Here is a 26,793-nt window from a genome sequence, read left to right on the forward strand (position 1 = left end):
TTCCTCAGTGCCCTCTGAAGTGCTGGTTAGGAGTGATATGTTTCCTCACTCCCTCCCCAAAGCCTGAGCTAGGGACATCTAGGGGGGGTCTCTACAATTACATCTGTTGTAAACAAGCCGGCTCAGGTTTTGATCATATCTTAATAACTCCTGAAATAAGAACAGGGCGGAAAGTTAGACTTTGGGTTGGTGAGCAGTGACAAAGAGTCTTCCTAGAGTCAGAGAGAGAGTCAGTGACATAGCCGGGGATTAGACCTGAGGCACAGGGACATAAAGAGGTTTCCTAGAGTCACACAGACAGAGCCAGGATTAGACCTCAGCCATGGGGAGATAAAGAGACTTCCTAGAGTTACACAGAGTCAGTGACAGAACTGGGGATTAGAACTGAGGCACAGGGACATAGAGGCTTCCTAGAATCACCCAGAGTAAGTGTCAGAGCTGGGGATTAGATCTCAGGCATGTGGAGATAAAGAGACTTCCTAGAGTCACACAGACAGAGCCAGGGATTAGACCTGAGGCACGAAGATATAAAGGAACTTCTGAGGGTGAGAGGAAACATTTCTCCTTACTTTTCACTCAGAGCTCTGGCTTTTGGACGCCGCCCCCCTTCCTCAGTTTAGAATGAGAAAAACATTTTTACCCTGCCTTAACTTTCTTATCCTTTATTTTCTGCAAGGACTGAGCATTGCGTTAAGAGCCTGAACAGCGGCAGCAGGTGCTGAAGGGACAATCAGTGGCAGTCCAGGGCTGCTACCGGTATATGACACCTAAGCAATGCAAGACACAGAGAAGAGTCACTCTGTGGGCTGCAGTGAGCCAGGGCCTGTGAGCGTGAGTGACTCCCGTGCTTGTGCTCTGCTGACACTCACAGGCTCCGGCTGCACTGTGGAGAAGGACAAGCAGTCTAATGACATGTCATTTGGCTTCACAGAGCTCTGCGGGTGTAAGGGACTCTGGTGGAGACAGCTCAGGTGACAGTGGTGATGGCAGTGATGATGACGATGTCAGCGATGGCAGTGAGGAGGAACCGGATGAGCCATTGTCCCTGGAGTGGCCAGAAACGAGGAGGAAACAGGCTACCTATCTCTTCCTGCTCCCCATCATGGTCCCTCTGTGGCTTACTGTGCCTGACGTTAGGAGTTCGGTAAGACTTCACCCTTCAGGTGCTGAAGCAGTTGTCATGTCCCATACAAGAGCAGCCAGGTGTGGATATCCTTCTGCCTGAATGCCAGATTTATTATAACCCCTGCACCACCACCAATTTGCTGGTGAATCAGTTTCAAATTCCCACTCCTCTGCCGCTAGCAGCAGTTCATGATGCCCACTTGTGCTTGAGGATCTTGCACTGGATAAGCTGACAATGCTGTTCCCACTGTCACCAGGACCTGGGAAGGATTTAGAGTTGCTAGTATTTTCCTGAAGCTGATATAATTTAAGCAGACAATCACCCCTGCCTACCTGAGGCTAGCACTTGCATTCGGTAGGCTGGGGAAGTTGACTCTGCATCTTATGTTGAGGAAGTCACTTCGGCACTGTCCGTAAAGCACGAAGGTGGTGTGTTAGGTCTGGCTTTAGTCCTGCTCCTGCCTCCTCCCTCCCTGCCAGCTGTGATCTACAGACACAACCTTTGTGCAAAGAAGGACCTCATTATGTTGTGAGGGGTCCGGTAATTGTCAAAACTCTACAGCCCTGTGCAGCAAGGGCCTACCTCATTGTTAGCTTATGAGATGTAACCACATGGTAATACATAAAAAGCAAAGGGACTAACATCTAATTCCCAGAACTAACAGGGAGGGAATTTAAAACTATCTTTATTATATAACTTCACCTACATCTTTTCATTTTTGTTTTGGCTGAGCGAGAGGATTGAACATACATTTTGTTTTCTGACACTTTGCTTGTATACATTGTATTATTCATCAGGGTTCTAAAAATTGGATACATTGTTTCTTTGGGACATACTTCAAAACCTTTGCTGTATCCCTTGTATCATTGTAGTAATGCTTCGTGGTTAGGAATGGAACAATCACATGTCTTTCTCCCTCTTGTAAGAAATATTTTTGATTAGTAAGAGTTTTGATCAGGAAGTTTTGCCTTTTAGTTAGCAAGAGGAATGAATGGTGAGTGTGTGTGGAAGGTTGTGTGTTTGACATTTTAAAGTGAATGTGTGGAAACCTTTGGAGATTGGTTTGGAGAACTGAGCGTTCACAGATGCTGTTTTGAGATTGTAAGAAAGTTTGTCAGTGGACATATGCAAAAATCATGTGATAAACAGTGGAAAGACAAAAAATAATAATATAAAGATTTATGTGAACTTATATAATAAAGGCAATTTTGTATCATTTCATTAGATTCAATTCCCTTCGTGTTTGTTTTGGTTAGCTTATGAGATGTGCCTTTAGGCTTCTTTTTAAGCTCATTGTTTGCTGCACACGGCTCTGTAGGTTTCCCTTCCCACCCCCATTTCTACTTCTGGGTTTACCTGAAATTACAGCTCTTTCAGGCCGATGCAATATCGGCACGCGGAAAATGGGCGCTCATGATTGAGTGCCCCTCTCCTAATGCGTGCCAATGCACCTCTCCAGGGGGCCCGATGTAACATTTAAACAGGCTGCCGCAGTAAAAAAAGAAGCGCTACGGGTAACTGCACCCCTAGTGCCTCTTCTGCAGCAGGTGCCCAGGAGAGGTGGCTGTCAGCAGCTTAGGAAAACGGAAACACAGTTTTACATGTGTGGACAGCCATGGGTTAGGAAAATGAACATAAGAACATGCCATGCTGGGTCAGACCAAGGGTCCATCAAGCCCAGCATCCTGTTTCCAACCGTGGCCAATCCAGGCCATAAGAACCTGGCAATTACCCAAACACTAAGAAGATCCCATGCTACTGATGCCAGTAATAGCAGAGGCTATTCCCTAAGTAAACTTGATTAACAGCAGTTAACGGACTTCTCCTCCAAGAACTTATCATTAATTGAGCATTTTCCTGACTGCTGGCACACTTTTTTTTTATTTAAAAATTTTTTTTTAAAATTTATTTAATACATTTCTATACCGTTTTTTTCAGTAATACTACTGTTCAAGGTTTTAAGGTTTTTCCTTTTTTGATTTTTCCAACTTAATATCACCATGATATTAAATCAGAGGAATTACAGAAAAGCAGTATTTTCTATTTTTCTATAAATGTTTTGAGGGTAAAAATGTGCATGTTAAGCACACTTTTTTTTTTTTTTTTTTTTTTTGCATTGGGGGGAAATAGCTAATAGCCACATCAACATGAATTTCCATGTGATGAGCACAATTAGCTACACGCTCTATTGGATGTGCATTTTGGACGTGCTAACCCCTGTTTTGTTTCAGGGGTTATGGATGCATGTCCAGTCACGTGTTGAGCCGTGCACTGCAGCCAAAGCACAGTATTGCTTCAGTCTATTTGTCATCTTCCCTAGGCTTTCTCACCCCTCTCTAAACACTCCCCCAGGCCTAATCCTTTTACTTTCAACTTTTTACAGCTTTGAAAACAACCATGGGTGCTATTATCCTGCCTAGAATTTTCTTGTATGTTCAGGAGGCATAATCCCCACTGACCTGCTGAAGGGAGCAGAGCTGGGAAAGCTGGCCTTAGATGTATTTAGTGCCACAGAAGGACTCATTCTTTCATAACCTTTGCTTGTATATTTATCTCTCACTAATCCCTCTGCTTCTGGAATGGAAAGTAGAGGGACACAGCAAGAACGAGGGAGGCTGGGCTTGTGGTGGGCCCTGTTTCTGCAAAGTCATGGAGAGGGTCATTTCCTACTGCATGCATTGGGTTCACTTTTCACCAGGGGGTTTGGCTCCTGCTTTTTCAAATTTACCCTGAAAAAATGTCCCCATAGAGAGTTACAGTGCTTCATCGGCAGACACTTTTTCTAACCAAATAAAATCTAGGGGTACTTTTGAAAATCCCAAAGCATGAGCGTTGTTTTCTCCCATGAAGTAACCCCATCCCAGAATGCAGGCAAGTTGTGGACCTATATCATGGACTTCTCCCCACACACCACCCATTTCCATGTGTAAAAGAAATTATACACACACAATCACTGATGCTCTTACCAGACAATTTTACCCAGCTTAAAGAGCCATGTGAATACTGCCCAGCCTCAACTCGACTAAAAGGTACATGTAGGAAGTTTTATCTCCCCTGAGAGGAGGTGTTCCCAGGCTGAGAGGAAGAGAACGAGCATAGATTCATGGGTTATTTTTCCTTGGAAAAAGCAGGGACAGACATCTGCAGATGCTTTGTCACTGGGACAATTTCTGAAGTGAAAGGGTGCATGTATTGGCACTTTGGAAATGCCCCTCAGGCTTTGCAGGAGTGGGAACTTTGAGAATTGCCCCCCATAGAAACATAGCAGGTGATGGCAGATTGGGGTTCATTGGCCCAGCCACTCTCCCCATTGGTTTCCTCTCTGCCACTTTGACTAGATAAATATTTACATTCCCAGACTTAATCCAGACTAGCTCTCACCCCATTTTCTTTACCCAAATTCTCAACTCTGTTCCTACCACTGCTCTCCATACCTTTCCCAAAAATATTTAAATTCCAGTATTGTACTGGCCTCCATCAGGATTCTCACAAGGGGTGGGCGAGCAAGGTGGCCACTCTGGGTTCCAAGCCCTTTGGAGTCAGTCAGTGAATCTGCAAATGTGTGAGTCCAAATGGGAAGAGGGTGCCAAGAGCAACTCTTGCCCTGGATGCCGTTTTGTCCAGCAACTGCCCTGGCCTCCTCCACCTCTGCTGGTAGACTATTCCAGGCCTTGTCATCTTCCTCTTTGGTTTTTATAAGTCCAGTTCTTAATCCCCTCCCGTGCATTTCCACTATGCTTTGTAATAATCCACCAAAACTAGTGAGGCTATCCGTGACATCTGGCCACCCTGTTGATGTGCAGATTGCTCTAACCTTTTCAAAAGCCTAATGCAGCGGTACCATTGATGTTAGAGCTCTAGCAGAAATACACTGGATTCAGAGTGCGAACCATTACAACGTGCTTCCTGTGCAGCTGTGCTTGGAGTATTGTGGGTGGGGAGAAGAGGAGCTAAGTACAGAGAGACTAACATCTGTGACAGAGCTCAGGGCACGCTGGAGTGCCCTATCAGTTTGCTGCATACGTGACCTCAGAACAGTAAGGAAAAGTTATTCAGTTATCTCTGAGTGCTGAAAGCAATACAAGAACTAATTTAATAAACATTCTTTGTCTTTGCTGCCTTCAGAAATCTAGAAAGTACTTTGTCATCACATTCCTGGGTTCTATCATGTGGATAGCAGTCTTCTCCTACCTCATGGTGTGGTGGGCTCATCAGGTAAGGAGATACCTTGGTATCGGACAGAGGAGGGCTGGGTTTTGGGCTCATATCCATTAAAAAATGCAAAATGTTCCACCAGTTCCCAGCTCTCTTACCCCGTGAGGCTCTCCACACATTTACAAGCTACGTATAAAAGATTCTCACACTCTCTATATTCCTTTAAGATCCTTCAGGTATGCACACTGAGTGATTCCATATAGCAAAACCTACAAATGAAAAAGGTGCACTAGGATTTTCTTTCCTACATTTTTCATAATGGGTGATCTTTCAGAGAATACGCGATTACGCCATATTAAACTCATCCTTCAGCATTAACTATGTTGAATTGATTGGAATCAACACAGTTCAAAAGGGACATTTAAAAGTATATATGATATAACACAATTTTGAAAATTAGACTAAACCACACACAGAAATCATGCTACATTCAATGTGAGAGCTGGAATGAATTAGAAGTAGTTTGAATGCTTTACATTTCTATGGGATTAGTTTGTATAATTGTCAGCTGATTCGCCCAGTCTCTTTGTTGTATGTTTTTAGTTCAAATGTGTTTATTGAGTTCATTGAACATCACAACTAATTACGTTAGCAGAGGATAACAATAACAGCAATCTGTTCCGAACCACCGAGACTGAATTAGGTCCCATTGTGAGGCATAACAATAATGTCCTGAAGAGAGGACAAGGAAAACTAATATCAAATATATAAATCTATTCTCTTCCCTTCCCCACCCAAAAGCAGAACACACAGTAGATTACTAGGAGGAGTACTCAACAATCCAGGGAGTAGCTTACACATTAGAACAACATTATCAGTCGGGGCTGGAGGAAAACTGGGACCTGACCAAGTTGCCAGGTAGGGACTATGAGAGCAGAACCCCTCCATACTAAACTCTTTAATTTTGAGTTTTCCCCTACTTATCCAGTGGCTGAGCTTGCACTGAGGGGAAACATGGGGTACATGCCCTCGTATAAGATATATGGGTCTATTCCTCCGAGAAAAAATAGAATGTACAATGAGTATTGCAAAATGGCGCCGGCCATATTGCCGTACTGCAAAATGGCGCTGGCCGTATAGCCGGTGCCATTTTGCATTACGGCAACACGATTCGAGTGCAGGAGGTCATTCCCGGACCCCTGCTGGACTTTTGGCAAGTCTTGTGGGGGTCAGGAGGCCCCCCCCAAGCTGGCCAAAAGTCCTTGGGGGTCCAGCGGGGGTCCGGGAGCGATCTCCTATGCTCGTGACATCAGGGGGACAGGAACCAAAATGGCGCCGGTGCTACCTTTGCCCTGTCATATGCACTCGAATCGTGTTGCCGTAATGCAAAATGGCACCGGCTATACGGCCAGCGCCACCAGCAAAACCTGACCTGAGCCTCACGGGATTTAGCTGTTAAAACCTACTCAGCAAGTATATATAACAAGTTCATATAAATTGAAGGTGAAGGGTCGGTCTGCTACACGGGCAAGACTGTCGAGGGAATTGGGCAGCGGACTTTTTAGTAAAATAATAAAATTAAAGAAAATACATTTGCATACATAATAAAGAATAAAATACGGGAGCCGACCATAGGGGAGCAGCCAGAACACAAGACTGCTTCGGGATCGGCACCCGCACAAATGACCTCATAACAAGCTGTTTCCTTGTTATTAAGAGGGTTGTAGAGCTTTTGCACAAGGCAACGAGGTTAGTTGATATATACTGTCATATGACAGGGCAAAGGTAGGGCCGGCGCCATTTCTATCAATGCACCCGTGGCCCGAGAGTGGAAGATCACACCGGGACCCCCCACTAGACCCCAGGTAATTTAAGACATTTTGGGGGGGGGGGGTTCGGGAGGGTGGGGGATTTATTTTAAAGGGTTGGGGTGGGTTTTAGGTTGGTTTTAGTGATTTTCCCACTCTCCCCCAATTTACACGATATTTAAAAAAACAAAACTGCGACGATCCGATTCCCTCCCCCCCCCAGCCGAAATCGATCGTTAAGACGATCGATCACACGATTCACATCTCTACAGTCTTCTGCTTCCTGATCCAGCCCCTTCCCCTTCTAGCACAGGGGACTGGAGGGGAAGGGTGAGGCTAAAAGGGACAGAGCAATGAAAAACAGCTTTGCTCCTTATTCCAGTCTCTCCCCTCCCCACAACGCCTCCCTATCCTGAGAAGGGAACAGAAGGAGAGGGTTGAGGCCAGAGCACACAGCAGGGGGCAAAGAAAAGCCTATCTCCTCCTGTAATTCAGGGACATGAGGGGAGGATGTGAGCCTAGAGCAGAGCAAAAACACTGTGCCTTAGACCTTCTGCTCTGCTGACCCTTGTTCGGGGAGGTGGGGGCAGGGTGGGTGCCAGATAGGGTTCCACCACCAGCAAAACCCTAAATCCATTACTGACAATGGCATAAACAACAGGACCTGCACAGCTCCAACCCTCCTCATCCTTCCAGCAGTAATGACTTCTGTTTCCACCATTCCACACCCACCTCTGGTTTTTTGTCTGATACTGGTCCTGGTTCCACCTTGAGGGTTTTTCCAAACCTGCATATAGCTTGAATCTTTTCACCGTCTCCTGCTCGTGCGTCGCAATCTGTATCCCTTCCTGTATTTAAGGCAGGAATCGATATTAGAAAAGTTTAGGAAAGGCGTTAAGTCCTTGCTCTTTCATGAGGCATATGGACGCTGATATTGACATGTTTGCGGTCTGTTTATGATATATTGTTTTTATTCTTTTAGATGTTACATGATATTTAAAGTATTATGTTGTGGTTTTAAAAATAGATGCTTAAAGTCAACAGATGTAGAGAAATGCTTTTTATTAAATGCTGTAAAATATTATAAATCTTGAACATTAAATAATAAGGTACCTCATGGAGAGGCAGAGTGCCAGGCAAGACACTAGCATAAACTCCCTCTCAAATGATTTTGCTGATAACAAAACATTATATAGAATTTTAGTTGTATATTTCCAACCCCTAAACTAGGTTACATAATTGTCAAAATTTCTATGATTGGCTTTCTATTATAAACAAATAATCTGAATGGCTATATAATTTGCTCTCATTCTCCAAATTAATTAATCCTTATCTCATATATAAATGTTTTCTTGGAATTTTGTGGCGTTATCAGCCTTGAGTCTGTTCTAAGAATGTTTTTTATAACTTTAGATGACCTTGGTCTTGTTCTTTCTGCCTTTTTATCTAGCTTAGAGTGTCTGTTTGTCTAGGAAAACAAGTACAAGGTTGTAAGTTAATACTTGTCAGAGACTGCCTATGATCAAAAATAAAAAATTTAGGAGAACAGGAATAATGACTTCTTTTGTGACGTGTCAAAAAGTGCTTCACTGCAGCTAAGGGCCTATGAGCACCCACATCAATCCCCCCTTTTCATCATCAATGTATATTGTTCATGTAATCTGCACTGAATATAGTTTTATAGAAGTTAGTGGAATACAAGATTTTTAAATAAATGCAATATGTAAATAAACCTCCCAGTGAGCTTCTTTCTTGTACTCAATTGTCCATAGCTTTGTAAGTCCCTTTGGGCAAAGCGTCTGCAAAATATTGTACTAACAATGCACAGAGTCCAGCGGAAACTATAGCCATTGTTTATATCTGCTTGCCATGGCCTTAAGTCACTTTACTGGTGCTTTTGCCATAGCTAATTAGTAATGAAATGGTCAGATAATGTCCAATGTCTGTTACTGTTTTTCTGTAGGTTGGTGAAACAGTAGGAATCTCAGAGGAGATTATGGGTTTAACCATCTTGGCAGCAGGTACATCCATTCCTGACCTCATCACCAGCGTCATCGTGGCACGCAAAGGCCTTGGTGATATGGCCGTTTCCAGCTCTGTTGGCAGTAATATCTTTGATATCACAGTTGGGTAAGGATTGTATATATAAATATGGATTAAATGCTGAGGGAAAAATGATGCTTATAGCAGTCAGCATGGTAAAAGTGTGCAATGGGGCATTTGCCTTCCACATGAGGATAGAAAAGAAGGCAGGGAGTTAGCCAGGACCTGCCAGAGGCACAGGGTTAACTCAGGGACAAAGCCAAAGGAATGAAGTTTGATCAATTGAAAGCAGTAATTTAAAAAAGGCCAACAGGCACAGTAGGACAGTCCTTGGGTGAGGTTTGGGGAGTGAGAGGGACTGAGTTTAGCCCCACCCTTTGAAGAACTGAGAGCTTGAGGGCAACCAAGAGAAAGGGGACAGGATGGAGCAGAGTGGTGACTCCAGAAATGCTGACTGGCTATACTCAGTGGATCCAGAATTATTCAGAAGGAAGAGATGCCAAGCCTGGGGAAACAGGGACTGTGGTCTAGGGGTTGGAAGGACTTAGGATGGCCTGGGCAGTCAGGGGGTTTCATTTTCTTTGTGGATGCAACCCTGGAAGACATAAATCCAGGTGACAGCAAAGACAGGTTGGTGTGGGAGTGGGAATTGGCTGGGCCATGAGGCCCAAGGGCGAAATCTACTGCATCAGGCTGGACTGCGCAATTGAATAGAGAAGGCTTCTATGTCGGCCCAGTCCCTGAAATTAAGAGGAGACTGCTGCTTTGAGCTGGGTCACGCGGCCTAAGTGAGAAAGCTGCTGCGTCGGGCTAAGTTGCATGGCTGAAGAGAGGATGGCTGCTACTGCCTGCACCCTGCACATTATGGGAACAGAGAGGGAGTGTGTGTATGTGAGCAATAATGTGTGTGTAAGCTATATCATGTATGAGAGCTTATGAATGAGTGCGTGTGTGTGCGAGCAATAGTGTGAGTGTGAGAAAAAGCTTGCGTGTATGTGAGCGATAGCCTGTGACATCGTCTGTGTATGAAAGTACATAAGTGTGAGCAATAGCATGTCTGAGAACCTGTGTACACATGAGATGTAGCATGTATGAGAGTTTGTATGTGTGAACAATAGCATGTATAAGAACTTGTGCATATATGTGAGTGATGCTGCATGGGCCCAAGGAGGAAGCTGCTGCCTACATGTTCCATGGAGAGAAAGCATGTGTATGTGGGTGTATGTGTGAGAGAGAGAGAAAGAGAGCATGTGAGAGAGCTTGTGTGCGAGTATGTCTGTGTATGAGAGAGTGCATGTGTGTGAGACACTATGCAAGTCCAAGGAGAAGGATGCTGTTGCCTGCATGTTCAGGGACAGAGAGAGCATGGTTGTGGGTGTGTGTGTGTGTGTGAGAGAGAACATGTGAGAACATATAGGTAAGAGAGAAAGCGTGTGTGTGTGTGTGTGTGTGTGTGAGAGAGAAAGAGAGCGCACGCCAGGGTCCCCTACTGGGTAACTTTTACTTCTGCTATGGATGGTGTATAAGTCGTGTAACAAACATAACTATCACTCATCTTGTTTTTGGTAATTTAAGAATGTAGTCTTTTTATCTTGTGTGTGTGTGTGTCTAATTCCCTATGGGGATCTATTTATCAACCTGTAATGCACATTAATAAATAACCCCCATGACAAAGAATGTGAGCCTTGGTACATAATGATGTTTAATTGTTCTTAAATTTAACTATTGGTATTTGAGTAACATTTGTATGCCAGTTTATCTTTGTATCTTGGATTCTATTTGTTGGACATAATTTTTGGAAAACTGAGACATTTTTGGATTTACATAATATTTTAGGAGATAATAGAAGATAGTAATAGAGAATTGATGGCAGAAAAAGACCATAGAGTCTGCCCATTTATTTCTGGTCTGCACTGACAAGAAATCTCCCAGCTGCCAGCCAGAGAGGCTTGGGTATTGTTCTTATTCACGTCATCTTCTTCGTTGGGTCTCTAGCATCCTGGTAGATGAGCATGCACGTTCCCAGACTTCACCCCAAATCATCCCCTCTTCCTCTCATGTCTTTCCACCTCGCTTTGTACTAATATAAACAGTTATCAAAAGTAGTGAGGCTGTTGCCTGAACACATAGTCATTTACGTCTCCATGGCCGTTTGCATGGTACCTGGGCACCACCACTATGCCAGCATTAACCCAGTTTCTGGGGCGGTGTAGCCTGCAGTGTTAATAGCTTGTGCCTTTTCCCCTTTATATCTGAGGATGGGTCTTTTGCAATCCTGCCACTTCTTAACCTTGTTCCTATGACTGTCGTGATGTGGATCAATGAATAGACGCTTAGAGCCAACAGCTGTGGAGAAATGCTACCAATAATATAAAAAGGGCAGACCTTATGGAGGGAGAGAGATGAGAGACAATGTCGCACAAAGCACCGGAATAAAACTCTCTCAAATTAGTTTACTGATAATAAGACATTATATAGGTTTTACACTGGTACATTTCCATCCCCTAAACTAGGTTTCACACTTTCAACATTTCTCTGATTGTCTTTTTCCTATAAACAATTAATCTGAATGACTGTATGTTAACTTGCTTTCACTCTGCATGAAAATGAATCCTTGCTTTTTATGGAAATGTTATCAATGGGCCTGCGACTAGTTACAGTGCTAGCATATGACCTTGGTGTGTTTCTAAACATAACTTCTGAAATACTGTGGCCTGGGATTTTTCCATCTAATGCAGTTATATGGGAGCAGATAAGAAAGTCCCGCAGAACCCTGGGTTAGGATGGATCACAGCAAGTGGGGACAAGAGAGCAGAGCATGAGAGAGAGAGACCGAAGCCTTGAGAAAATGAACTGAAAGTTAACAAATATTTTGTTGAACTGCACAACCCAGCTCAGTTTTGTTTACTGTTGTTCACCAATAAAGATTTTTTGGCAGAGTCTAGCCTGGAGTCTGTTCTCTGGCTACCCCTGACTGCTCGGCCTCACTTTTCCCTTCCTGTGCTATCTGCCTATCTAGCAAAAACAAAACTGAAGCACAGATACTATAGACTACTTATTAGTACTTATAAAGCTACTTATGATGAAAAATAAAACAAATTTACAAGACTAATTACCTCTTGTACGACGTGTCAAAAAGTATTTCACTGCTTCTTCAGCGCTCTTTCCCCCAAGTCGCTCTGGGGCTCACAGCAGTCCCTCCTCTACCTCTCTCGAACAATACTTGAATTCTAGTGCAGTTTTGGGTGTCACAACCTCTGCCAATGGCAATTGCAGGCATTGAGCTCCCGCTCAGTAAAGAAGGATTTTCTCATGTTTCCTCTGAAATTTCACATCATGATTTCTTCTCTTTAAGTTTCCTGTTCTACGGAAAATTTCACCTTCTCTAACTTTTCTGAGGCCTGCCACATATTTGAATGCTTCAGAGAACAGGGGTTGCAACATTTATTTACACATTTTACTGTATCAAACCAATAATATCAATCTTACTAATATACCTGGAATTGAATGCCTCACTATAAATGGGACCCGAGTTGCCACTGGCCCATCGTCTGCATTACTGTGCCCTCTGCTTGCTGCTCCTGTGTGTCAGTGCGTTATTATTTTTCACACTATTTAAATTCTTCATTTTTTTTGGATGCCTTGCTAAGCATAGGGCCCAGTTATCTCATCAGCTCTATTATTGAGCACAGGCTAAAAATGAGGCCTGCCTTTCATCCTCATCCATTATCCAGTGCAAGGAGTGCGGGTAGTGGCTCCTGCACCTACACATTATTCTTCAATGTATTAGGGTCTATTGGTTTAGCGCTGCTCAGCTGGGCTGAGACATCCCCCTCCTCCCTCTTTGAATTGTGATATGAAAAGTAGTGCTGAATCATTTCTCCAATAGCTCTGCTATCGGGGCTGGTTCTTGCATTAGGCAAACTAGGCCCAGCTGATCAGTTCCTGGGCTTTCAGTGCCACCCTGTTGGTGGATGTAAGCCACCATCGTTGCATTGTCTGACAAGACTATGACAGGCTTCCTCCTCAACAGGAGCAGAAACACCTGTAGTGTTAAACGTACTGCTCTCATCTCTAGGTGATTGATGGACCACAAAGCTGCCGCTGTTGACCACTGCCCCTGTATGGACTGGTCCTGGGACACTGCTCCCCCTCCAGAGAGACTGGCATTGGTGATAATTGTCCAGACCAGGACTTCCAGGTCCCCACCTCCTCTCAACTTGTCTGGAAGGAGCCACCATGAGAGACTGGACCTTGCAAGCTTCGTAAGAGGAAGTGGCAGCTGAAACTGCTAACAATCGGTCTCAACGGGAGAGTAAAGCAGACTGTAAAGGCTCCCATATGAGCAAATGCCCATGGAACCAACTCCAAGGTGGAAGCCATAGACCCAAGAACCTATAAGTAATATCAGACCTTGGGTACCTGCTTCTCCAACAATCCACAAACCTGAGCTTGCAATTTGGAAATCTGCCTTTTGGTGAGAAAAACCTTCCCCACCTTGGCATCGAATCACACCCCCAGAAATTCCAAAACCTGAGAAGGGGAAAGATGACTCTTGGGCAGATTGACTATCCATCCCAACAACCTCAGGCCTGGAAGACTAAGTCCACTGCCTCCTGCAAAGGACCTCTGATTTCGCTCGAATCAGCCAATCATCCAGATAGGGGTGAACCTAGCCCCCATCATTCCAGAGAGCCGCTGCCACAGTGACCATCACTTTGGTGAAGGTCCTGGGTGCTGTTGCCAGACCGAAGGGCAGGGTGCAAAATTGAAAATGCTCTCCCAGAACGATGAATCGTAGAAATGTGCAAGTACACTTCGTCAAATCCAGAGACACAAGGTATTCTCCCTTGTGCATTGCCACAATCACAGATTGCAAGGTTTCCAGCAAAAAATGAGGAACCTTGAGAGCCACATTCACCCTTTTTAAATCCAGGATTGGGCAGAATGTGCACGCCTTGGGCACTGTGAAATAAATGGAATTGCGGCCTGTCCCCTGTTCCTCCAGGGGAACAGGAACAATGCCTCCCAGCATGTGAAGATGACAGATGTGTCCTGCACCGCTAACATCTTTTCCTTGTAAGTACAGGGGGAGACCATGAACAAGTCTCTTAAAGGCTGAGCAAATTCTAAAGTGTAAACTTTTTTTATCACGCTTAAGAGCCACTGGTCTAACATGACCTTGGACCATTCCTCGTAAAAAAGAGTCAACTGACTCCTATAACCAGAACCGAGGAGTGGACCAGCCTCGTTTGAGTGAATTTGGCTCCATTGCCACCCTGGGAGGAGCCATCTCTACGTGGCTTTCACCCACAAAAGGACTGATTCCAGGAAGGCTGCCTTCCCGAGGACTGCCTTTAGGCAGCACCTGAAGCTCTGAGAGGCTGAAATCACCTATTTTCCCAGAAGCGAGAGCATGGAGGAAAAGACCCTTTCCCCTTCAGCTTATCCTCAGGCAATTTATGACCCTTATTCTCCCCAAAAAGCTTGATCATCTCCTCCAAGTCCTGACCAAAGAGCAACTTCCCTTTAAAGGGTAATGCTCCCAACTGAGACTTGGATGAAACATCAACCGACCAATTCCTCAACCAGAGGAGTTTCAGAGCCGAAACCACCAACATCATGGTCCTGGATGAAGTCCTGATGAGGTCATACCGCATCAGCTCCACAGGCCACCTCAGCTTCTAGCCGCTCTGTCTGCTTCATCTCAGTGTCAGATAAGGATTTGTCAGCTTGCAACTGCTGCACCCAGCACAGGCCCACCCTCAGCCTAAAACTGCTGCACACAGTTGCTTGAATGCTAAGGGCAGACACCTCAAAGATCTTCTTGAGGTATACTTCCAGCTTTCTATCCTGAAGGTCTTTCAGAGCTGTAGAACTGGCCATTGGAAGGGTTGTTTTCTTAGTAACAGGCAAAACCAATGCATCCACTTTTGAGACCTTCAGGAGCTCAAGCGTATCTTCCAGCAATGGATACAACTTATCTATGGCTCTGCCAACCTTCAAGTTGGTCTCGGGAGTATCAGACTCCCTAAAAACCAACTTGTTAACAGATTTGTGGAATGGAAAAGATCTTGTCAAACCTCAGAGGCCATCTATCACCGGGTCCACTTCTTCCTAATCCAATTCCTTTCACGGGATCTTTATACCCACTTATTCCAGAACCATGGGTATCAGGGGACCCATATCCTCCTTGTGGAACAGCGTACCACCTTGGGATAATCTCCTTCTGCAGCCAGGCTCTTTGCTCGTGCCTAGTCCGAATCCTGATCTGCCAATAATGGATCCGACTCTGGCAGGTCCTGTGCCTGGGGATCCCCCACTTCTGAACCCTCAGAAGAGCTCTCCGAATCAGTCATCAATGCTGGGGGCCCCCCTGGGACCCTAGTAGTCCCCGTGGTCTGAGGTTTAGCCCTTTTTGCTGGCCTTGGATGCACCAAAGGCCCCTGTTCATACAAACACCGCCTCGTTGCTTTCCTGGCCTCATAAGCAGTGTGCAACAGGACAAAATTGGAGGAAAAGGTGGAGGAGGCATTTGAGTCCTCCAGGAGATCCTCCTCACCCCCCGAGTAAGGCCCCTCAGTGTCCTGACTTCCCCCTGAGGTCTTAACCACCGGCGATGAAGGAGGGGGGAAATCCCCCTCCCCCGGCTGCAAAGCAGCCACAAATGTAGACAAAATGGCCACCATTCCCATGCTCAGCGGGAAGGGATCTACATGCTGAGGCGCTGGAGAGAGCCTCCCAGACTCGCGGTGCTTAGCTGAAGTCACCGCAATCATCCCCAAAGTGCCTTCTTCCTCAGAGGCACCGGGAACATCGGCCGTCACATGCGTCTTCGCAAGCTTTGCAGCACAACCATCACAGCATCAACAATGGGCAATGAGCTGCCACAGCAAACTTACAAAAATTCAGAGCCGCCCGATCGGAGAACTTTCAGTAAAGGGAACTCGGAGGAAGGCTTGCAGTCCCACAGCAAAGCCGTCCTCCTTTTATTTTTTTTTTAAAAATTACATTTTAATCAGGTCACACAAATTACTTCCCTGAAGAACAGTGGCAGCAAGCTTTGTCCGTCCTTCGGGGCGAGGGACTGGAACCACCCGTTTCTGCTCCATCCGGCAATGAAGGACTGAGCAATAAAGAGTCCCAAACCCCTGCTCGTTCACCTCAAAAACGGGGGGGGGGGCCACCAGGACCTAACAACCCCCTGAGAGGCAATCTCAATTTCTCAAGTCTGGAAAAAAAAAACAATCTGACTACAGGCATTGCATCTCCACAATCTGCTGGAGACAGAGAAATACTGAGGGACTGCAGGTGGCACCTCATGTTATGTGGCAGTGTCAGTAAGACTTTCTCTGTCTCCATCTATTGGAGGGGAGGTAAAACACAGAAGTCTGGACTGATCTGGGTACGTACAAGGAATGAGAGTTTCACCACTGTTCCCACGTGCTCCAGGACGCAGGCCGCCATTAACCGTAATCATTCACAATTACCTATGTTTCAAAGTAACTCAAATAATGTGCCTGAAACCTGATTAGCTGAAATTAATTTAGCAAAAACATGTTTTGTAAAGAAGCAGTAGTGACCAGGGGACATTTTCTTCTCCTTTATGACTATTGCTACTCTTCATTTCTATAGGACTAGCAAATGTACGCAGCACTACTCATGCAGCTCTAGGCTCCTGAGGCAGTAGCGCGCTGCAGATTAGAAAAGTTTACATTTATTGCATACAGGACAGCAGGTAACTATGATTGTTTATTTATTTTAACACACAGGTTGCCAGTTCCTTGGTTTCTTTACTCCTTTTTCAATGGCTTCAGCCCAGTGCCCGTCAGCAGTAATGGACTCTTCTGTGCGATTGTCCTCCTCTTCCTGATGCTCTTGTTTGTGATCTTCTCCATTGCCACCTGCAAGTGGAGGATGAACAAGTTCCTGGGATTCACCATGTTTGCCCTGTACTTTGTTTTCCTGATTGTCAGTGTGCTGCTGGAGGATAGAATCATTGTCTGTCCCATCTCTATCTGAGCCCTCACATCTCTGGCGATAAAAGACAAGATCAGTGTCTGACATGAGCACCTCTCGTGATGATAAACCACACACATTAGGCTCAAGATAGCACTAGCCAAGGCATTCTTCATCAAACGTAGAGACAGCAGAACTTAAATTAGGCTAAATCATAAATCCAAGAAATGGAAAAGTTTCTTTTTTTTTTTTCTGTTGTCATTTTGGAGGCTGCAGGTTCTGAGTGCAAATCATTCCTTCCATGACATTTTATGATCCTGACCAGAAAAATAAGGAGATGAGTACAAAAAAAAAAAAAAAGACCTCAAAGACATATAGGAATATGCAAGTATTTAGGAAAAGGGAGGATACAAAAGAGAGTGGTAGAAAAGTTACAAAGCTACTACTTTATAGCAACAACCAATGCATAAAGAAAAAATAAATCACATTCTTACTAACATACCTACATTCATTAATAAATGGGAACTATTTTTCTTTGTGAGGGTTTACCTGCTTGTGAATTCTCTCAAAAAAAAAAAAATGCCAGGCATCCAAAAATTTAAAACTTCCCCTTTTCAAGTTAATTCATTTTGTAAAAATGTCTTCTGGAGGGTCTGGGACTGCTACAGGATGGCCAGGGTTATTTAACCACAGCATTGCAGGGTAAAATGCAGTACAGCGTTCCGCAGCTTATCTTTCTGCCAGCTGATGTTATACAATAATATAGAAAAAGCATTAATGGGCAATAGGATATAGCAATCAATTACAACAAGACGTATCCACCAAAAATTACAATGAATGATCTAAGGGACCATCATATAAACCCCTCACTTTGATATCTTTTAGAGCCTTACGTGTGCTCCATCGATAAATCAAAGGGGTACACTTTTAATCATTGGTCCAATTAATTTTTGGTGGATACGTCTTGTTGTAATTGTAGCTGATGTTATACAAGTATTGTCTTATTTTCGGATTCCATCCACCGGCGCAGAACCTGACCTGGCTGTAAAACCCCGATTTTAACAAATAAGCTAGAGCCAGAGAGCAGATACACACAGATACCACTTGTATTATTTTCTCATCATGGCTTAGGACCAAGAGTATCTTTCACCCCCTGTACTCTCTGCACGAGTAGAGAAGCCACTTGCTGGTGCCTACCTTCTAGACATTTCCATGCAATGCCGCAGTCAGGCATTACCAAAACACCTGAGCTTTGTTTCAAGGGCAGTAAACAAAACCCTGAAACCCTACTGCAACAGATTAAATAACTTAAAAGCTCAAAAACTAGCCCAGTTTTAATGAAATTAAGAGATTTTTTTCAGCTTATATTCTGCAATATCAAATAAAATTGTCCAATGCAGATCACAAAATGACATTCATAATGATAAAATGACTTTTACAATAACAGCAAGAGACACCAAACTGTTTGCTTGTGTTTTTGCTATTGAGTAATGCTCTCTGTTATAATATATTATTCTGTGGGATGTAAGTCAAAGCAACGATGCCTTCCTATCAGAAAAGTCACATTTAAAATGAGCCAGGAGTAACAAAAATCCAGCAGGCTCCCACTAATGTGGTTACAGATAACCTGACAGGGAGCATGAGAAGCAGAACGTGCCCACACATAAACTGCTGATCCTGCCACCAGTAGGTCAATGTGACCACTGAATACCATAAGAACATGCCATACTGGGTCAGACCAAGGGTCCATCAAGCCCAGCATCCTGTTTCCAACAGTGGTTGCTAGTAATAGCGGTGGTTATCTAACCACCGCTATTACTAGCAACCGCTATTATCTAACCATCAGCATACCATCTATCATCCTAGCAGTGGCACACATGGACAAGGATTTGAGCATAAATTTTCAAGCATTTTCCATATTGTTATCCAATGTCAGAAAATGTTTTCTTTTCTAAGCTGTTATGCCATTCTGGCCCTCTAACAATAACCCTAGTTCCTAGAATCTAAACAAACCTGACTCCCCTGATAGGGAGCATGAGAAGCAGAACGTGACCATAGATAGAAGCAGGATGTATAGGGATATACGGAGAATATAATCTATAGAATACCTTTTTAAACAAGTGCAGATCTATGACATGCAAAGATGTAACCCTTATTATTATTAAACACAAGTTTTTCTACATTAGTCTGTCTGTGCAGTCTATTCTTTATTATTATATGAAGAAAGTATGATAGTGGGAGATATCATTGCCACAGCAATTAGGTATTACGAGGCTGTCTGCACCCCCTATATTTTATCACTCCAGCATCATGTAATTGTGCATAAAATTGGATTCAACCCCCAACACCAAGTTCTCATCTTCTCCTTGTCTTTGTCCTCATAGCCTAACATAGGTGATGACAGTAGAAAAAGACCAATTGTCCATCCAGTCTGCTGTTATTCCTTTCCACACTAAGGACACAATCCAGTAGACATTCATACAAAGGATGCCAGCTTGTAAGAGATTACTTCTTATAAAAGAGTTTTTGATGTCATACTCTACCATACTGGGTAGATGGTCATGCATGATCACCCTAGTTAGCTCACATCCAATAAATGTACCTTTCTATGTCCAGTCACAAAGCTTTGTAATAATCCAAACTACCACCAATACTAGCATGGCTACTGCCTGACCCTCTGACCTCATACTTCCCTGTCTCTTTCTGGACACCTGCCAGCCAACCTGCTGTACAGAACCAGGTAAGTTGTATTCTGCTGGTACCAATCATGCTTCTGATGTCTCTTCACTTTTTTTTTTTTTTTTTTTGCAACTAGGGATCTTCTATACCTATCCCATGCCTTCTTGAATTCTGTTAGTTTTCACCTGCTCTGGGAGATGTTCCAAGCATCCACCACCCTATTAAAAACATTGTATGACATTGCTCCTTAGGGATTCATATCACCCCTTGTTCCAGAACTTCCTTTCCACTAAAATAAAAAAGAATTTTACGTCTTGTGTATTGATAACTTTCAGATATTTTGTCGCAGTTCACGCACCCATTTGATAGACTTTCTCTGAACCACATCTACTCTCTATATTCCTTTGGAGGAAGTGTCTCAGTTTTCTAATCCAGACCATCAGATTTAGGTCCTATTCCAATATCGCTCAGTTTATTTTTGAGCCTATGTGGGACAATATCAAGAGTTTTATTTTAATCTCTTATATACCATTCATGCAGCATAACTGACTGGAACAGTGTTTAACAAATCATCAAGAAAATTCAAATAAGACTTCTGGCACTGAAGTGCTGCTAAGAGGAAATCAAATACCTGAGCTCCTTGGGGGATCAGCTCCCATCCCATTTCGGCAGTTAATTGCTGGAACCATTTATAAGTTTCTGATCACTAGCACTCTAATCTACCTTTATGGACAATTTAATAGTGGAAAAAAAAATCAATGGAAATGGATGGTAGACCAAAAAGAACAGGACCAGATAAGACTGCATTCCAGGATGACAAAATGGCACCAGAACCAGCCCCTGCCACAAATGCGATTACCAATGTTCTGTTGAAAGACATTTCTAAGGCAGCAGCAGCAGAAGCAGTAAACAAAAAAGTGCAAAAAATTCAGTCTTCCATCGATACCTTACATGGTAAAGTTGAAGCCAGTCATTCTATTTTATCAGCAGTAGAGCAAAAAGTTGACCAGAACACAGACCAACTGGTTTTCCTGGATTCAGTGATCGAGTGGTTGAAGCAGAAAATCATCAAGAGGAAAAATTGGAGTCCTACCAGAGATGCTGTCACTGAACACTTCTTATAGGCCAATGATTATGGAAAGCGCACACCATCTTGAGCCACTGTTAGCAACTAATAATAAACCAAGGCAGAGTCTCTTTCATATTAAACAGAAGGAATCCAGGTTGGGAGGCTCTTCCTACAATACTAATTCACATTTGGGTGATTGTTTGTTTATACTAACATGATGCATATGGTATTTTGTACAACAAACATTAATGGGCTACATTCTCAAGAAAGAAAATGTTAACTCATTTACGTGAGTGCAATGTGAATGTTGCCTTCATCAAGGAAATGCATTTAGATGACCTTCAAAGAGAATGGGTGGGGGTCAGTGGGGTTTTTTTTTTTTTTGCTTCTTTTTCTTCTAGGAAACATGGGGTGGCCATTTTGATTAATAAAAACATCCCATTCCAGGTAGAATGCTCTATGGTTGACCCTAATGGCAGATATGTGTTAGTTCTAGGGTTCCTATTCGGCAGGAAGCTTATACTAGCTAATATTTACACCCCTAATTCATACTCATGGTTTTTTTTTCTGATTTGGTGCCTAAATTGAATGCATGGGTGGATTATTCTTTGATATTGGGTGTTGATTTTAACACCTCAGATAACCCGATGATTGCCATATCTATCAGGCTGACATTGGCATTGGATTTTTTATGAAGGAACTGGATCTTGCTGATTCTTGGAGGGTGCTTCACTTAGAAGATCAGGAGTTTTTCATTCTTTTCACATGTCCACAATGTTAATTCTCATTTTGATCACATTCTCATATCTGAAAGATTGTTTCATACTCTTAATAGATGTAAAATGGTGGATGAAGCATTCATTGATCATTCTTTACTATCACTGCATTTAAAGCTAGATTTTAAAACCCGCATTTGCATACAGACGCGCCAGTTTTATAACATGCGTGCATGTATTTGTAAAAACCACGTGGTGAGACAAGGAGGCCTACCCCAGTTTCCTCCCAGTCTGCTCCAATTAAGAAGTGGACTGGGAGGTAACTTCCCTAACCTTCCTCCCTTTTCCCCTCTTCTCCTCTCCGACTCCTAAACCCACCCTAACCACTCAAATTTTTTTTTTTTTAATTTTCTTCATCCTGGTAGTTGCAGTAAGTTGCGTGTGCCAGGACAGTGCAAAACGGTGCTTCCAGGCCAGCCCACACCCCCTTTTACAGAGCCCAGCACTTCCGCACGCATCAGGAGATATGGGCGTGGCCAGGCCTTTTCTAAAATGCGCTCGGCACGCATGTGGCTCAGCCATGCTCATTGGCCACTGTTGGAAACAGGATGCTGGGCTTGATGGACCTTTGGTCTGACGCCGTATAGCATGGTCTTATGTTCTCCTGGGTTTTGCGCGCACCGGGCTTTTAAAATCAGTCCGTTAAGTTTTGTTATGCAGCAACAACAATCATTTATATGGAAAATGGCATCTTGGCTTTACGAGGACAAGATATTTGTGCATTATCTGAGAGAGAAGTGGAAAGACTACAAACAGTTTAATCAAGTCCCAGACACTGGACCAGTGGTGTTTTGGCAAGCAGCCAAGGCTGTATTATGAGGCCATATTTATCAAATAAACGAGAGAAAATATACAAAAAATATTTGATTTACACAAAAAGTGATTAAACTGTTTACAGCTCAGGACCTTTTGTCTGAACATAAACAATTGTTTGCAGCCAAAGCACATAGGAAGTTTAAAAACAAGAGGGCAAAACTTAATTAAAACAAAAAAGTTTAATAAAACTTAGACAAGAATAACCATTTTAAGAAGATCCTATTTTAGCTAAATCTCTGTAAAGCTTAAAGTATATATATTTATATTTATAGATATTTCCATTGTGAGTGCAGACTCAGAAATGTTTGACCACTAAGACTTGCTGTTTTCTTAAATGAAGTACAAATTCTCCCCATAAAAACATCTCCAACACCCCCCACAAACAAACAAAAAAAACCCAAGACATTTAAACTTTGTGTGTGGGGGGGACGGGGGACACAGCAAGGAGAGAGTAAATACAAATGGAAACATTACATATTTACAAATCTACAACTTGTTAACTTGTTAGAAACTCACAAAGTACCACTTACAATAACACAGTATCAAGGAAATCCCATTTTCTTAGAAAAGACTGTAAAAATCTTGCATGCAAAACATCACCCCCGTTTCTTGTACTGTACACCACTTACTTTTAGGGGAAGATATCATCTACTTTTGAGATGACTTATTGCACTGTAAAGTTTTTTTAAATCCCAATTCAGCAGTCTGAGAAGGAAAGTTAAGAGAGGATATAATGCAGAGTGCGCTGTAAATGTAAAACTCTGGCCACGTGTGCTGTGCTCTAATCGCAGGGTCACTTTTCCCACTGGCACAGAAGGGAAAACTCCTCTCAGAACAGGAGCATTCTTAAGCTCCTCCTCATCACAGGAGTGAAGGACACAGTCTCATATTTCTACACTGCAAATACAGATTTTTCATTCTTCTGGCTTTCCAGTACTGCATTGCTAGAAAGAAATATTCTGCTGTTTAAAGCTATCTCCCTGCTCATCTTTATTACTCGAGATCCTATTTACAGGAGACCCCCCCATTACCACCTCTGGCTTTCTTTTCCTTCCTAAAGTATTTTGTTTTTTTGCTCTTCCTCAGACATTGCCACATTATTAGGAATGGGCATGTTTCGTTTTTTTGTATGCATACATAAAATCTAATTCATGTGCCACTCCTCTCATTCCTCCAAAAAAAAGAAAAAAAAACCCCCAAATTCAATTTTTCTGCACAAACCCCTAACTTGTTATGTAGCTGAATAACCCCTGATGCTGCAGTGCTGCTTGTCCATACAGTTCTACATTAACACGACTCTTGCAAAGTATGAACGCAGAGGAGGAGAGATCTCAGGGAGGCGACCGGCTTCCCGTAACAGACACACTCATAAGGGATGCACACTTTTTGTTCTAGGAAACCCACCCCTCACAAGAAGACTTTAAAAGAAGGAGGGCTCAGACACAGGATCAACACAGGGAAACGTAGGTGACAGACAAGCAAATTGGTTGTGCTGTTTTGTTTTTTTCAAGGAAAATAGGTAGCATTTCTGCTTCACATCTGAATATAATAAAAATGTGAAAATTCAGAGCTTCCTTCCAGCATCATACATGGATCGAGACATTATAAATACCAGGACTATATAAAATGTTAACGAGAGAATAAGAAAGTAATGTAAACACAGCCAGATTTACATCAGTTGTTGGAAATGTCAGGTAAGGTGGTCCATTTCAACAAGAGAGCAGCAGATTTTTGTTCCCTGCAAGGCCTGTCGTTAGCATAAATGTACTGTGCCCTGAAAGTCCTAGAAACGCAAGACTTGGACTTTAGGGTTAACAATGCTCCAGCAGAAAATGAGACCATTTAAAACAGCAGGAAACCCAAGTCTCTGCTATTCCTGCAAGTGTTAGCAAAGGGTTGGGGGTCAGTGGTTCTGAGTCCAGTCCATTACTTTAAGTAAGATTCAGAAAACTCTCTGCCAGCGTATCTGCAGGATAAATTCACCTTATCCTCCTCCAGCACGTAACTATATTTCATCATATGACTTTGGTCCAGTTGAATTTTTATTTCCCCCCCTTCCCATGACAGTCTGAGAACATGCAGCCCTCTTCTGCCAATGACTTTTACCTCCGGTCACCCCAAACACTTCACCTCTGCAGTGCAAGCAGAGCCTAGGGGTCCATCAGCATGGTGCATAGCGCTGGTCCTGCTTAAACATTATCAGCAATATTTTTTAAAATATGTAATTGTAAAAATGAAAACCAATCTGTGATAGTGTGATGAGCATTAGGTGGGAAGCACTACAGAAAGGTTTTGTCAGCTCTGGAGGAAACTAATCATCCTCTTTCCTAGGTAGAAGTACTATGTTGCCACAATGATATGTCATCATTCAAACATTATCAACCTCCTAAAATACTAAATCTTTATGTCATCTGTACAATGTCTATATATATATTTATATACATTATATGCATGCAGCATCTGACTACATGCAATGAGAGTAACTCCCAAAGGGACTTTTGCCAGTAAAAGTACTGCTTTACGAGTATTATTTCTAAACCACTACTAGACATATGCAGCACTGTACAGATTGTCCTGACTATTGTAAGCTCCATAGAGCAGGGGCAGTCTCCTATGTCAAACTTCATGATAACCAAGTATATGGGAAGTGAATTCACCCAGAGAAATGGCCCGTTAGAACACGCTGCACCCCATATGTGCATAAAATTACACATGTTTACATGCATAGAGGGAGCAGCTCCAGGGAATCTAAAAACAATTGTGTGCAAAACTACAGTCACCAAACAGCAGGTGTGGCTGAGTGCACACAGTTTCAGAGCAGACTTATGCACACTTAAGTCTACTTTGAAAACTGGTGTAAGTTATGCGTGATCTTACACGATGACATAAATATGGGGACAGCACACAGCACATGTTGCTTAGGAAAATATTCAGAATCTCATGTGCTTCAGAGCTGGATCCTCGAGCTCATTCCCACAACTGCAACACCCACTGAGAATTATTCTTATAAACAGTGCCATGCCCACAAAAAAAAAAAAAAAATCCAAGTACTCGATTTGCTTTTACAATAAGTCCATTTAAAATCCATTAATTAAATAAAAAATGTAAAAAATATCAACTTTCTATGCACAATTAAAAAATGGTGCTATAATCCTTCTCAAAGTCTTCATTATGTTCAAATAAATATTCCATGTAAACAGCTACTCTGATTTTATCCCTTCCCCATCTCATCTTAGAAGCCTGTAACAGAGCGATCCCCAGTATTGGGTAATGACCTCTTTTACTGATGAACACAGCAAAGCAGAGGCCTGGGCATCTCCCAAGGATGCTTAGCCCAGCTGCACACAGAACTGGCTGAATGCCCTGTGTATCTTCACGAGGTGCCACCTGGTGAAATATAACAGCAGATCATTCCATTGTTATGAAAGAGCAGGTTTTTAGTTTCACAATTCATTCTTTTAAACAATTTAAAATAATTTATGACAACTTGCTCTTTCCAGACTGTGATGTCTTCTACTGAGCAATCTGGACAGTCCCAGGTATCCCACGGCTAAGTGCACATTTACAAGGGCCTTCTGATAAATTAGTGTGCAAGCTTGCTCTCAGGGATCCGGGGCTTGGTCGATGCTTGTGCATGGCATCACAGATAGGGCTGCCCAAAGGTCTTTCGGCATTCCATGACCCCTGTGCTTGGAGGACGGTCGCAGTTCTGTGTGTGCTTCACCTGTGCAGGGGTGAGGCGCTCATATGCCAATTTGTATTCTCTGTCGAATGCATCTGGAGAAAATAAAATCACAAGCTGCTTTACCTCATCTAATTCAGATCCCATATATTAAGAAATGGCATTTGAAGAGCAGTGATTGCTTGTTATAACACAGCGTCCTATACATCATTTCTCATTAAGTACAATCATCTGGTCCTTATTCCCTGGTCCCACTGCATTAAATGTAACCTCCGATTTTCCACTTCCTCTAGTAGTTGTGATTTATTTTCCCTACCTAGGGTGCTTCACAGAGTCTGCAAATGGAAAGTGGGACTATGAGAATGAATGAATGAATATAAGTTTCTAGATATGAAAAGGCCTGAAGAGGTGCATTTTAAATCAAATAGCATAGACATTGGGGGCCAACCAGACAATTTCCAGTCTCTAAGGATATTTGTGAATCTTGAGCTGCGTTGTCTCTCCTAACTGCACACACAGTTTCCTCTTCTGTCCCACCATCACAAAACTCACAGCCCCCTCACACTACAGCAGTTGGCTCCCCTTAGCAGCATTTGCCTAGTCACAATGAAGTAAAAAGTAGCAGGAAGCAGTCAGGCTGATTTCTCCATTGCCACTACATAGTGAGGGTTGCCTGGCAG

The 26,793-nt window shown here is 43.1% G+C and overlaps 2 protein-coding genes across 7 annotated transcripts in view; one reads left to right on the forward strand and one right to left on the reverse strand.

Moving 5' to 3' along the window:
• SLC24A1 (solute carrier family 24 member 1) overlaps positions 1-19,262 on the forward strand; it is a 35,585-nt gene extending 16,323 nt beyond the window's left edge. Inside the window, 4 exon segments of the mRNA XM_029574516.1 lie at positions 932-1,144; positions 5,252-5,341; positions 9,053-9,219; positions 16,905-19,262. Of these exon segments, the coding sequence (XP_029430376.1) occupies positions 932-1,144; positions 5,252-5,341; positions 9,053-9,219; positions 16,905-17,154 (720 nt within the window). The 3' untranslated portion in view covers positions 17,155-19,262.
• A 3,333-nt stretch (positions 19,263-22,595) lies between these two features.
• Positions 22,596-26,793, reverse strand: part of DENND4A (DENN domain containing 4A) — a 123,775-nt gene continuing 119,577 nt past the window's right edge. For all 6 annotated transcript variants that reach the window (XM_029575097.1, XM_029575092.1, XM_029575095.1 and 3 more), the window contains one exon: positions 22,596-26,208. In XM_029575097.1, the coding sequence (XP_029430957.1) occupies positions 26,072-26,208 (137 nt within the window). In that variant the 3' untranslated portion in view covers positions 22,596-26,071. The remainder of the gene's footprint in view (positions 26,209-26,793) is intronic.

Source organism: Rhinatrema bivittatum, chromosome 13 (assembly GCF_901001135.1).
Source record: "Rhinatrema bivittatum chromosome 13, aRhiBiv1.1, whole genome shotgun sequence".
In the NCBI taxonomy this organism is placed as follows: domain Eukaryota; kingdom Metazoa; phylum Chordata; class Amphibia; order Gymnophiona; family Rhinatrematidae; genus Rhinatrema; species Rhinatrema bivittatum.